At 40.4% G+C, this 14104-nt stretch overlaps 1 protein-coding gene across 1 annotated transcript in view; it reads left to right on the top strand.

The window, feature by feature from the left end:
• Positions 1-14104, top strand: part of adgrv1 (adhesion G protein-coupled receptor V1) — a 60605-nt gene that overhangs the window by 10606 nt on the left and 35895 nt on the right. Inside the window, exons 9-31 of the mRNA XM_042070654.1 lie at positions 271-594; positions 844-1020; positions 1790-2013; positions 2816-2942; positions 3757-3942; positions 4504-4684; positions 4860-5023; positions 5136-5259; positions 5566-5826; positions 6218-6344; positions 6513-6730; positions 6835-7581; positions 7958-8331; positions 8753-8920; positions 9484-9664; positions 10305-10498; positions 10686-10815; positions 11606-11745; positions 11918-12527; positions 12676-12885; positions 13088-13303; positions 13444-13688; positions 13779-13963. Of these exons, the coding sequence (XP_041926588.1) occupies positions 271-594; positions 844-1020; positions 1790-2013; positions 2816-2942; positions 3757-3942; positions 4504-4684; positions 4860-5023; positions 5136-5259; positions 5566-5826; positions 6218-6344; positions 6513-6730; positions 6835-7581; positions 7958-8331; positions 8753-8920; positions 9484-9664; positions 10305-10498; positions 10686-10815; positions 11606-11745; positions 11918-12527; positions 12676-12885; positions 13088-13303; positions 13444-13688; positions 13779-13963 (5513 nt within the window). The remainder of the gene's footprint in view (positions 1-270; positions 595-843; positions 1021-1789; positions 2014-2815; positions 2943-3756; positions 3943-4503; positions 4685-4859; positions 5024-5135; positions 5260-5565; positions 5827-6217; positions 6345-6512; positions 6731-6834; positions 7582-7957; positions 8332-8752; positions 8921-9483; positions 9665-10304; positions 10499-10685; positions 10816-11605; positions 11746-11917; positions 12528-12675; positions 12886-13087; positions 13304-13443; positions 13689-13778; positions 13964-14104) is intronic.

Consider the following 14104-nt stretch of genomic DNA (forward strand, 5'->3'; position numbering starts at 1 on the left):
CATGCTATATGATTGGAAGTTTTAGAAATGTGCTTACTAGCGTTTGCTACTTGGTTTAGCCTCTGGTACAGCTGAGCAAGCACACTTTATATTTTGTCTGTGGTCTAGTTATGATCATTATCCATAAAATACTAGTCCAGAGAGCCAGCAGGACATAACTGAACATGTCATTTATTTTCTTTTTTGCATGTTCTTGACCTATTATCCTCATTCTCTTAATGATATTCTTTTTCCTCCCTTGCACTTACCATGTCTATTCTTCCCCTTCAGATTATCTTCTATCTGCAGGACAGTGACGACGTATACGGTCGCTTCATGTTCCATCCCAATAAGAGTCAGCAGATTCAGAGTGAGCCCAGTGGACGCTTCCTGTCCCTCAGTTTCTTGCGTCAGGGAGGCTCAGTGGGGAGAGTCCAGCTGACCCTCAGTGTTCTCTACCAACCTAATCGGCCCATCGACTCCGTCCTGGACGGGGTGCTGAATGGCAGCAGTGTCTCCAGGGTGCTGTTTGAGCCAGGGCAGCATTTGGCTAAAGTAATATTGCCTATACGGAATGATGCCTTCTTGCAAAATGGTGCCCACTTTCTCATTGAGGTAGGTTTTGAAAAGGGTGGACTAGCCTTAACCCAGTGATGGTTATGAATATAACCGAATGATAGTTACAAAATGAGGCAATAAAGAAATTAAGTTAAAATCCAGAATAGTTTTAAAAAATGTTTGACCTAGTTCTACCATTCCATACAAGTAATTGTTAGACAAGCAGTTAATCATATTGTGATAAAGGGATTTTAATTTGAAGTTAAATCTTACAAATGACATTTTTGCTTTTCCATTTATTCTCAGATGATTTCTGTGCAACTGGACAACATAAGACCCCCTGTGCCATCGATTAGCCCTCGTTTTGCTGGTGCTGTCAACATAAGCCTCATAGTCACTCCAGAAATCGCTACTGGAGAGATTGGGTTTACCAGTAACCTGACGGTGGTGTTACTGGAACCAGAAGACACCAACAGCAGTTTGGTAAAATATAACCTTTAGAATCTGTATCTGCAGGATCAATCAAACTATCAAAACATGCTTGTCTTTTCTTTCAGTGGAGGCGGGGCTTCCCATGTAGTATTAGAGCAGTCTTTTCTGATAGGTAAGAGCTGTTCCTTCTCTAACAGAGAAAGATAAGTTTGTATAGGGCAGATGATGGTGAGCAGCAGGCTGTTAACGTACAGTAGCAAAGGTTTTTTGATGTACAGTAGATGATAAAATCAAGATCAAGATGATAAACGTAGAAAGTGAGTATGAGTGTGTTTCTCTGCTGAGCCCTCTTCAACTAACCCAATTTTAGAGATTCTGCTTGCGACCGACTCAGACCGTTCCACGTCATATGTGACTTCTTCTAGATTGAAATCACATGCTAACTCTGCTTCTGTAAAAAGAGGAGGAGGTCATGTCACTGTCCACTTATATAGCCACTGACGTATCTAGTGACGTGGACATTTTGCTGTATCCCATATACCTTAGCAAAAGGTCAATTCAAATGTTCTTCTTCAGAAAACCAAGCTTACCTCCTTAACCAGTATGTTTCTGTAAAATGATGACTTTTAAAAACAGACTGCCAATTTTTCAAAAACTTAACACAACCATTTAAAAATCTTGTGAAGTAATACTGTAACAACTAGATTCATTTAAACTATATGTTTTTTGTATTACCATAAATTACATAAATCTTTAACCATGATAAAGGCATAATTTTATTGGCAGAGCACAAGTGTGTGATTTCTGTTTTGCCCTCCAGGTGACCCTTTCACTTCGTCGGGATGGAACAGAAGGGCAGGCTGAGGTGTTCTGGAATCTGCACCCAACTGGAGAAAATTATATAGATTTGACCCCTGATGACGTTTCACCCTTCAGTGGTTCAGTCATATTCCAGGCAGGGCAGAGTGATGCAGTAATCAATATCACTGTTTTGGCTGACGACATCCCTGAGATTAATGAAACTGCTTTTCTCACTCTAGACAGGTACAGTATGCTTGGTAACACGTTACTTTAGGTTTCTTAAAAAGAGTGACATGACACTGTCAATAACACTAACCCTTACCCTAAACCTAACTTGTCATGAAAACCACCGAATGACACTTGACAGAAGTGAGTGACAGAAGCGATGTCATGTCATAAACGTTTATGACTTTATATGACTTATAATATTTACAACATGTTCATGACAGTGTCATGTCACTCTTATCTAGATACCTTCAAGTAAAGTGTAACCTTATGCGTAATACCATGAGCTTTAATGTTCACAGACTAATTATATTTTACCAGTATTAGCAGTATTTTTTCGGTAGTATGGTTGAAGTAGGTTTTTGTGAGTGAAAAATAAATGTGTCTTACAAATCATCCATATCTGTCCATGTTAGTTTTGACCATGATACTTAAAGCCATTCCCCTCTTGCTTGTTTTCAGGGTAGTGACTGCACGGTTTGTTGTGTACTTTGGGTAAGTTGAGAGAAAAAACACATCATGGTTGATTATCTCAACCCAAAACCATGAACCATGTGTACAGCCCCTACTCATATTTACCTCTGAATCTCATGTCCATGAGGTTTTGGAAACTGAGTATAGGCCAGGGAGTTTCCTCCTCTTCTGACACATGAGCACAATACAAGTGATGTGAGTCAGTGAAATTGGCCAATGAAACCATAAAAAAATTGTTCACAGTTGTGTGTTCACATCGTGAAACATTTCTCCATGGACCTCACTTTGTGCATTGCCTTGAAATGAAATGTAAGAATTTATGTTTGTGTGTATGTTTATTCCACAGGGCAAATACAAAGAACCAAATTCTAAAGCCTGGCTTTACCGCTCGTGAGATTGTCATATTGGAGAATGATGATCCTGGAGGAGTCTTTGAGTTTTCAGCAAGTTCCAGAGGACCATGGACTATCAATGTAAGATCCAGCTGTCTGGTACTTTGCCTAAAATGTAAACGTCCACAATTACAAAATTGAAACATGATATTTAGTTTTATAGAACTTACACAACACTGAGTGATTGGACTGTTGTGGGACCATTGCAAACAACACATTTGAATTTACAGGCTATTTGTAACATCATCCCTGGCAATAGGACACAGACCTAGTGCTAATATTGTAGGCTACTGATGTTAAAAAGTGATGACACCAAATTATTCTGCAGTTAATCTCTTGCAATAAGAAGAGAGAAAGGAGTTCACAATGGAGCAGGAAGAAAATAAAACAACATTCTCTACCTGAAGTAGCATAATTCATACATGAAGGCCAGCTGACAGAGGCATTTGACATCACAACAGGAGTTAGACAAGGCTGTTTACTTTCTCTATTACTATTCCTCTTAGTGGTCAACCAATGGACCCTGTTTACATAACTGGACGACCTAGACTTTGCAGATGATATCACATTACTGCCCCAAACCCAGCAACAAATGTAAGAGAAATTGAGAGAGGTAAAAGAGAAGGCAGCTGAGACAGGTCTCCACATTAGCACACAGAAGACCGAAGTGCTCAAGGCCAATACAAAGATGCTGGCCAGCTTGATGGTTAACCACCAACCACTAGAGGAAGTCAACTCCTTCATTTACCTGGGAAGTGAGGTTGTGAATGATGGCGAATCAGAAAGGAATGTAAAGAGGAGAATAGCAAGGCAAGAGCTGCATTTGGCATGATGGGGGCCATATGGAGAGCACGTAACAAGCACACCATTCTGCTTACCATTTTCTCACTGCTAGGAGGGTGAAACAGTAGAGCTAACTGTGGTACGTTCACATGGAAAACTACTGAGACAGCTTATTCGCTTTACGTTGGCACCCTTGGGAACTGAAGAATTCTATGGTGCCACAGGCATTCTAGAGTTCCAGCCAGGCGAGAGAGAAGTGATGGTAGCACTGGTGGCCAAGCAAGATGGCGTGCCTGAGGTTTGTCCTTACAACACGTCAGAGGAAAAACTATGAATGTATTTATTTCTGCTTTTGGCTTAAGTCGTTATTTCAAATATTTTCCACGTCAGAAATAGCATGCTGTTTCTTCTAGATTAGCATGTGTAGAATTAAAATATGAAATTTATTAATAGCTGATTGCTTACAGCTACTGTTACAGTTTACTGTTTATAATCTATTAGAAACGAGCTTCTTCTGATCAATTTCTCTAACTTCTCCCTCTATACTGCCCTACAAAGGCAAAATACTGTAACATCATGTTTGGTCAAAAATGAGTTAATGCCATTTTTGCGGTATTTGCTAAAAAATAAAGGGCTATGACAACTGTAACTTCCAAAAGCATACGAAACAGAAACTTTAAAGTCATTTTTCTCAGTTTTACACTCTAGCAAGTTAAGTTATTTTGCCTTTGCATTGCAGTATAGCTATGATTAAACATTTGATTCTATTATATCGACCCTATATTTATGCATTTTTTCAGTCGTTCATAGTTGTGGTTGGGTTATCGCATGCCACATATTCTTGCATGTGTGTCTACAGCTGGATGAGTTTTTCTCTGTGGTACTAAGCAGTCACAGCACCCCTGCCAGTCATCTTGGAAGCCACAGAGAGGTCAACATTACTGTTCGTCAAAATGAAGATCCTTTTGGGGTCATAGAGTTTGGCCAACCTGGGTTGTCATTCTTTATCAATGAAAGCAGTGCCACAAATTCTTATTCAGGTGTGTGACAGGAGTAAATACCATTTTCAGTTTCATAATTCATTTTTTTGCTGGGCAGATCTTTTTTGGATGAAATGACAGTTTTGAACAATTCACTTTTATTTGATATTAATTACATTAGTTAGCTTCCAACTTCCAACAGTTAACCATCTAACTATATGGGCCTTGTTTGTAGCCTCTTACCCTATTGTGAGGAAGAGGGGCACATTTGGGAACGTATCTGTTGCGTGGGTCATTGAACCTAATACATCAGAGGATGTCAGACCAATGCACGGACATATTGACTTTTCAGAGGGGGAATACGTAAAAAACCTCACACTCTTTTCTGCACCTGATGAGGTACCCCACAAACACACACACACACACACACACACACACACAGTGTGTACAAAAGCATGTGGGATAGACCAAGTTGTTGTTTTATCTAAATGGACTTCACTGCTTCCTTTAGGTTCCAGAGGACATGGAAAACTTTACTATTTCTCTCCTGCATGCAACTGGTGGTGCGCGACTTGGAAACAATCGGAATGCAACCTTACAGATCTATGAAAATGATTACCCAATTTACTTTGCAGGTACATTCATAAACATTGTCTCCTTCATGATTTTGACTATACAGCTATTCAAGTCAGTTTGCAAAATAGAAATCGATAACAATAATGTACTCCTTAAAGGAGAACTGTGGCCCTTTTCAACATAGGGCTCTGATGTTAAATTGCTATTTGCCTTGAAAAATTCAGTGTCAGTGGAACCCAGTACTGGAAATTAAGTTTTTCTTCTTAAGTCTTTCTTCAGGCTAGTGTTTCTCTGTAATTCTGTATATTTTACCCATAACTGTGTGTGACTGATCTCTTTCCCTCTCTTTGTCTTCATCCAAACAGAGCCTCTTGTTGTTATAGTTGCAGAAGGAGAAACGGCTAATTTCTCTCTTCTGAGGGCAGGGCCAGCTGATACTACTGCAACTGTAATGTATCGATTTGCCTTTGGTGGCGCTTCACCTGATGATGTCATTCCTTTAAGCAACGACTCACTTGTTCCATTTAATGTTGGAGAGCGGATGAAAACCATCTCCTTCATGGTGGAGGATGATGATATTCCTGAAACTGATGAACTCTTGTACATAATTTTGTTTAATGCAACAGGTATGGTTTGGATATTGTTCTCTCGCTAGAATGTTGTCCCTTTTTCAGCTTCTTAGAAATAGATCAGGCATTTAAAGAAGAAATCCGACGAGTTTTCACTTAGATATCCGTTTCTCAAAGTCACCGAGTACTGTCGGAAAACCCCAAAAACAATCGTTTTACCTAGCTCGAGTGGCAGCTAACGCAGCCAGGCAGCTACAGCGCTACACTTTGGGGGCATGTCTGTGAGCTCCCATGTGCATGCCTCTAGAGTGTTGTAGCTGCATTACACTTAAACATCATCAACAGGATATAAGCTCAGGTGGCTGGCTTGCAGTTTAAACCTGCTCAACAAAGGACACTTACTGTACAAGCATCAATTAACTTTTGTTGCCACTGTTTACATGGACAGGAGATGCAGTGGTCTATGAAAACCACACCGGGACCATTGTAATTGAGGCGAATGATGATGCCAATGGGATCTTCTTCCTTGATTCCTCTGAGAAGCCTGTAGAGGAGGGCAAAACAAACAACTTCTAGTGAGGAGATCCACAGTTTCCCTTGTACATTCACATTTATATGTTAGACCATTTTTGTGAAGAATATGTGTATTTTTTAACTAAACAACTTAACAACTGACACATTTGACTGCACCATATCAATCTAATTGAGTTTAAATATTATGATCATGTATCTTCTGTTTCAAGTGTTTTGAGAGACAAGGGACACTTTGGCAACGTTACTGTATTCTGGCAACTCTTTGCAAATGATACCCCTCTTCAGCCTGGAATGGAGTTCAGCAACACATCAGGCTCTCTAGTGTTCACTACGGGGGATGCCATCAAGCCCATTATCTTAGAGGCGATATCTGATAAACTCCCAGAGTTCATTGAGTTCTATGTTCTGATGCTTGTAAACATTTCAGGTAAAGTCACTTGCTTAGCCTTTCTTCTGTCCATTTTCTTCAGTCCATTTTTTTTTCAAAGTAACATCTTTGTTTTTTTTCTCTTATACTGCAATATACAGTAGGTGGATACCCTAGGGAAGGTGGTCAGTTAGCTGCAGCAAACCTCAGTACGTCAGTCATCATACCATTCAACGATGACCCTTTTGGAGTGTTCTTTTTCTCCGAAGAACACATGGACCAAGCTGTTGCAGAAGACGTTGTGTCTGATGATGACATGTCAAACACCGTCTCCTTAACTGTTCTCAGGCAGCAGGGAACATTTGGAAAGGTGTCTGTTGTATGGGAAATCCTGTCTGGAGATTTCCCTAATGGCTTGCCTCCTATGAAGGACCTTCTTTTATTGGCCTCCTTCCCACAGTCAGTGGAGGTCCAACCTCCTGGTAGAGGCCATTATGCAGGCACTGATGCCTTATTCTTTTCTGGTCTCCAAGGAGCCTATGGGGCCATTGACGCTAATGTTCCGTTATTAGACGGACTCCACAGCCTTGTCAATTTCAGCGTATCAGTCTGGCTAATGCCTCAGGACAATACCAATGGATTTATTTTCTCCAAAGGCGACAGCAATGGAACCCTTTATTATGGAGTTAAAATCAGTGTAAATGAGTCATTTCTTAATGTGATGCTCTTCTACGTGGCTGTTGGGTCAAACAGAACTCAAGTAGAGAAGGCCACTATAAGCAAATCTGTCGGGGACAACACATGGATCCAAATTGTTATCACAGTAGACGATGGGATTGTTCTTTTTTTTTTGGATGGAAGCCCAATTCCAGATGGAATAAAAAGCCTTAACGGGGAGGCAATAATTGACGGTATGTTACAACAAATATAATATTATTACAATATTGTTTACCTATGTTTAAATAATGTTGTATCAGGTATACAATATTATATTGGGACATTTGTGACATGTTAAAATAAATGTTACAATATAATATTGTATACCTGATTCCTACACCCTACAACATGTGTACATGTGCTCTATGTACTGTATGTCAGAATGATGTTTGTTCAAGTATTTGCTTCATTCTGTGTGTGAATTGTCTGACTGATTGCCTGCCACTGCTTGAAACGTTTGGGTGTACGATTGTTTTACAATTTCTTCGTATGAATAATCTTAATATGTATATATATTTGTGTGGAAATTCAATTAATGCCATCAATGACATTTTTTTTTTTCTATTTCAGTGACTGCACCAGTTCATATAGGCTCAAACCCGGTTGGGGAGGAGCGTTACCAGGGCCTGATGCAAGACCTGCGGCTATACTCTTCCTCTTTGAATTATACCACAATCAGGGAGCTCTATGATCAGCCAGCCAGACATGACCTACAAATTGTCTCCGGTTACCTTGAATACCAACAGGACGAGAGTGAGAAAACCATATTGGTGGAGGTGCTTGATGACCAGGACACAGAGGGGGAGGAGTTATTCTACCTGCAGCTGGTTAGTGTCCGTGGAGGTGCTCGCCTTCCTATGCCACACCCCACAGCCATCCTTCGGGTGCAGAAAAGTGACAGCGCCAATGGGCGATTTGGATTCTCTGGGAACTGCATACCTGAGGTAAACGATTCATCTGGGAAATTAGATATTCCTTTTAAAATGAGATTCCTGGTATAATTACACAGCATGCATCTATTATACATAGTAATATACTTTTGTGGCACCACCAGTTTATGCACATTGTCTATCTCATATAGAGTGTGTATTTACCACCATTTGGGGACACTTAAAAATGGCCATTCTTCATCATAGACTGATAACTGTATCTTCCTTTGTTCTTGCATAGCTTGGAGCTGTGAGTCACTGCTTTCTTTTAGGAGGACATTGAACCTCTGAATGTTGAATGTTCAAATTCAGTTTAACTTTCAATGCAATATAAAGTCACCTTGATTGCCGTAAAGTCTTCTACGAAAATAATGGAATGGATAATCCATATGTTCCTTCCATTTTTTGACTGAATATTCTTTTATCTTTTTAACAGATATCAGAGGAGGGATCTGTCATATCTTGTGCCATCGAGCGCATTCTTGGAACCCTGGATTATGTTTATATAAACTACACTCTTATTCAGATCGATTCAACTGATGTTACCTCAGACTTTGCCAACTCAACTGGTGTAGTTGTTTTTCAACCTGGACAGCGTTCTGAGGTAACTGTTTGAAATCGGTCTGAAATGGCACTCCAAACTGAAACTAAATGTGTGATTCACAGTCTGACACAATTGGTTCTAATAACGCACAATCTACTGTGGTAACACTATCCTGCACAAACTAATGCTAATTTAATCAGTGGGCAAAACCATCTTGGTAATTGAATGCCACACAACACCAATACTACAAGCAAACACTGGAGGGTCAGTGCACAGATGAAGAAGTTCTAAGTACTGTACATTAATTCCTTTTAAGTAACACCATTCCCACAAAACTTCTAAAAGTCATAGACAAGGAAGTCTCATTTTCTTTCTCTAGATGTTAAAAGAGCACTACAAATTGCTCAAATCATTACCCATTCTATAAAGGAATCAGTATGCATGAAACAGTTGCAGAAAGAAAAATGGCTGACAATCTGTTCCTAACCTTGCTGCTTCTTTGTGCATCATAGATTATTTGTACTGTACATTCAAAGTGTGAATCAGTGCACAATGCTTTGCATGTGCATAGTCATTTTTCATAATAAACGTCCATGCAAACATTTTATATCCCCCTTCTTAAGGTCTTGAACTTGCTGGTGTTGGATGATGACATTCCAGAGTTTGAGGAGCGTTTCCAGGTTATCCTGGTCTCTGCTGCCTCCAGTGACGGGTTGCCTGGTACAACCCCTACAAGTGGAGCGAGCATTGACCCTGAAAATGCTGTCAACGTGATTACAATCAAGTCCAGCGATTATCCATATGGTATGACTGGAATCCAAGTGCCCAATTATAGTAACATTTTGCTAAAACTGAATAGGGATATTGTGATGTTACTGTACCATGGCAGAAACCTTGGAGACAGCAGTATCTAAATCAGGATGTTGCATGTTTCAGCCATGTTTCCATTTACGCAATTAGTCTTAGAATTAGTCTTAGTTGATCACCAAATATGTTAGAATGCCCTCACAATTTGGTACTCGTTATATGGGATATCAGTAAACCAGGCCCCAAGTTTTTTCTTCTGAATCCACTCTTGTTATTTTAAAAAGATGCATAGACTTGCTTTCTGATAATTGTCATATCAATAGACTAACCTCTCTTGATCTGTCCTGCAAATTTGGTCAGATGATGTGATGAGTGAAGCCCTATTTATGAAATAAAAATGTTTAATCTCTACCCCTAAAAGGGCTCCAGTGGAGGGCACTGAACAACAGTGGTAATTGGGATTGTCCCAAAGAGAGACACGATGGAGTATGAGACTGGGGATAAGGACATAAAAATAGTTGGAAAAATAACTGTAGCTCAGGTATTCATTGTTGCACCAATGTTCATGTACTTGGTGTTATGATAAAGCAATACCAAAATGTTCTCTGACTTCCTGCTCTGTCCTTTTGACCGCCAGGGCTGATGCAGTTCCAAACGGACTTATTACCGGCTGGAATGATCTTACCAGCTCCCAAGGATGCACGTATAATTGTGAAAGAAGAGGATGGTATAGCCCATGTAATGGTGGCCAGAGCACAAGGCTTAACAGGAGAAGTTATTGTCGGATACCGCACCATTCCTTTAACGGCTATCAGTCCAGGGGATTACAAGGTTTTTTTTCCCCATTCTTTATTCATATAATTTCATGAATAAACCTACAAAAATATAAGCAAAGAATAAATAAAGATGAAACAGTAAAGAGTAATATGCAAAATTACCAACAAGCAGTTATCAGTTACAACAGAAGGGACTGCACATTGGAGAGCATAGCAGACCTTTGTTTTTATTTTCTAAACAGGATGTGAATGGAACACTAGTATTCAAACAAGGACAGAGATATAAGTACATAAACGTCACCATCATTGACGATCAAGTGCCTGAGCTCGAGAAGGTGTTCAGAGTGGAGCTCCACAGTCCAGTTGGTGGAGGTAAGAGCGTGAAGTTCTTTGGCCAGTCAGTGGCAAACATACTATCCTTGAGAGTGCAGTCAAAGCACGCACATCCTAGATTTGAAGCAGGACTAAAGGCAAACAAGTAACAAGTAAAAGAAAAGTCTGCTACCACCAGAATATGCTCCCAATAGTTTAATTTAATTGCGTGACGTCTGAGGAAGGGTTGAAAGGCCCGAAACATGCAGTCCTTGACATTTGTTTTTCTTGTGCGAAGGACTTTTAGTGTGCAATGTAAACATAGGTTCTCTTTCAGTCAACACAGTTCAATGTCACATTTGTGATGCACCCGGCAAGTCACAAGGGGCTGCATTCTCACATTCGCGCACATTCCCAGTTACACTCCTTTGAGTTAGGCATATTCTCCCCAGGTGCTGCCATCACATACACAGTGATTAACTTTAGAAAATAGGCGGCCGTATTTATAGAGTCAAAACGTAGTACATTTTGCATGTCGCAAAAGGGTGGAACGTGTTGTCATTATAAATTTGAAAACTCGTTGAAATTGAAAGCAAGGTGAACAGCAAATAACTTCAAAACAACTGTTTCCATCACATTAGAAAACTCCTTGCTGTTGCTTTAATATGCTAACTTAGTCACTTTCGATTAAAGTATCTTCTAAAGTATCTTCTAAGTATGTGCTAATGTGTAAATGTTGTTCTCTGTACGCAATTCGGAACATGTCACATCAGCAGCACTGTAAATCAACAATGCGCATATTCAACTTTGCATTCAGTGGGAGTTCTAACATTTCTTTTCTGTCTTTTAGCCAGCCTGGGTGCTGCCTCGACCATCACTGTGACAATTGCTGCTTCCGATGATGCACATGGAGTATTTCAATTCAGTGCCAATTCACTGTCAGTTAACGCCACAGAGCCAGAGCAGAGCCACAGCACGGTGACCATGCAGGTGAGAAGATTTAAGAATAAGAATAAGTACTTGACTGTCACAACAGCACCGTCATGTGCATGTAAACATAAAAAACCGTAAAAATAATAAGTTATAAGTTTAAGAAAAAATAAATCATTAGTAACACCTGTTTGTGTTACATATGTGACCTGTCTTGCTCTCTGGTCCACAGGTGAAGCGCTCCTTTGGCGCGCTGTCTGACGTGACAGTGTTCTGGGAGGTAGAGCCGTCTGCAAAGCAAGAGCTGTTGCGCATCACTGGGAACTTGACCTTCAGTTTTGGTCAAATGGTGTCAGACATTGTTTTACAGGTCTTACAAGATGAAATCCCTGAACTAGATAAGACCTTCCAAGTGATCCTATCGAACGTCTCCCATGGTCGCTTAGGGGAGAGGTTGGTTGCATCCCTGACCATATTGGCAAGTGATGATCCCTACGGGCTCTTTGTGTTCTCTGAGGACAACCGTCCAGTACGGATATCTGAGGCCAACGTTACGGTCACCCTCACCATACAGCGTCAAAAAGGTCTCGTTGGGACGGTGAGGGTGAACTACCAAACTCTAAAAGAGACAGATGCCGCCCCATTCCACACACCAGGTGTGGGCCGAGCCACTGAAGGCAGTGACTTCATTCCCATTAGGTCATCAGTGACATTTGCACCCAATCAGAGTGAGGCGAATGTAACCTTACAGGTTCTAGATGATGAAACACCAGAAAGGGGGGAATCTATCTTCGTAAAGCTGGTCAGCGTCCTTCTCATGAAGGGAGCACAAGATCGCCCAAGTGAGAATATTGAGATATTGTATATATATTCAGTATCTATCTGTCTGTCTATCTGTCTGTCTGTCTGTCTGTACAGTCTAGCAGTGAAGTTGTATTCTCAGTGACTGAGTTAAGTATGTGACGCTCATTACTTTCTATCTTGTCTCAGTTTCACCTAGTCTTGGATCAAGAATTGACACTGTGGCCCAAGTTATCATAAAACCCAGTGATGATGCATTTGGAATGCTGCAGCTGTCTGTGTCTGCCGTGATGGTGAAGGAATATTATACTGGACCCATTATCAACGTGACACGTGTTGGGGGAATCTTTGCGGATGTGTCTGTTAAGTTCATAGCCGTGCCAATAACTGCCACATTTGGTGAGTAAGACACGCTTTTCTCACCTCCAAAGAGTCTACTGAGAGTTAAAAAAAAATGTAATTACTTCCCAATTCATAGTTTTTTTTAACGTGCTATCCGTACATTAGTATAAACAAAAGTATTAACAAAAAAGTACAATAAAAATCAACTTTTCAGCTGTGGACATTCAACAAAGCATTCTGTTTTTGTTTTTTTATGCAGGTGAAGACTTCAGCATTGCCTCGTCTGATGTGGTTCTCCTGGAGGGGGAGACCAGTAAGCCCGTGCCCATCCTGATCATAAACGACAAGGAGCCTGAGTTGGAAGAAACTTTCCGCATTCAGTTGCTCAACCAGACAACAGGGGGCGCACAACTGGGTGTCCCGACACAAGCAATTATCACAATTCTGCCATCTGATGACCCCTTTGGGTCTTTTGGTAAGGCCTGACTGGACACTTAGTTACATTACTATGGACTGTAATATGCATTACTATGAGCTATGATGCCATGCTGGCATACATTTTTAGATATTATTTTTTACTTATTTATGTATGTCCTATATGCTGTATAACTTAAGTGTTTCAGACAGATGAGATTACCATTGAAGAGCCTGAACTTCGTCCAGTTGAGATCTCTTTGCCTATTGTGAGAGAAGCTGGGACAATGGGCGAAGTGACTGTGCAGTGGCAGGCCACAGTCAATTCACAAGAAGCTGTGGCTGATCTCTTACCTTCATCTGGAGGAGTAAGCTTTGCAGCAGGCGAAACAATACAAATCTTAAAGGTTGAAGTCCTTCCTGATGATGTTCCAGAGATCACAGAGGTGAGAGACACATGATATGTGTATGGCAGCAACTTTATTGTAAGAGCAGTTTATGTTCAGTATGATCATTCAGTGTTGTTTTGTTTGCAGATAGTCAAGTTGAAACTCATTGGTGCCACTAATGGAGGGAGCATTGGAGCAGAGAGTATTGCCAATATTATCATCCCAGCCAATGACCACCCTTATGGAACTGATATTCACTTTGATCAGTCTGTCTACCGTGTGTGGGAACCTTTACAAGGAGCCTATATTGCTAACATCACTGTGCGAAGAAAGTAAGACTTGCTGTATATTTTCTGTTGTTTATTTAACTATACATACACATAAATGGGAAATATTTTGACATAAGATGTCATTAAAATAGGCATGCCTTTCTTGGGGCTTGAGTAATTTTTCAAGGCACTTAATTTCTATTT

The sequence above is a fragment of the Alosa sapidissima genome, chromosome 18, assembly GCF_018492685.1.
Source record: "Alosa sapidissima isolate fAloSap1 chromosome 18, fAloSap1.pri, whole genome shotgun sequence".
Taxonomy (NCBI): Eukaryota; Metazoa; Chordata; class Actinopteri; order Clupeiformes; family Clupeidae; genus Alosa; species Alosa sapidissima.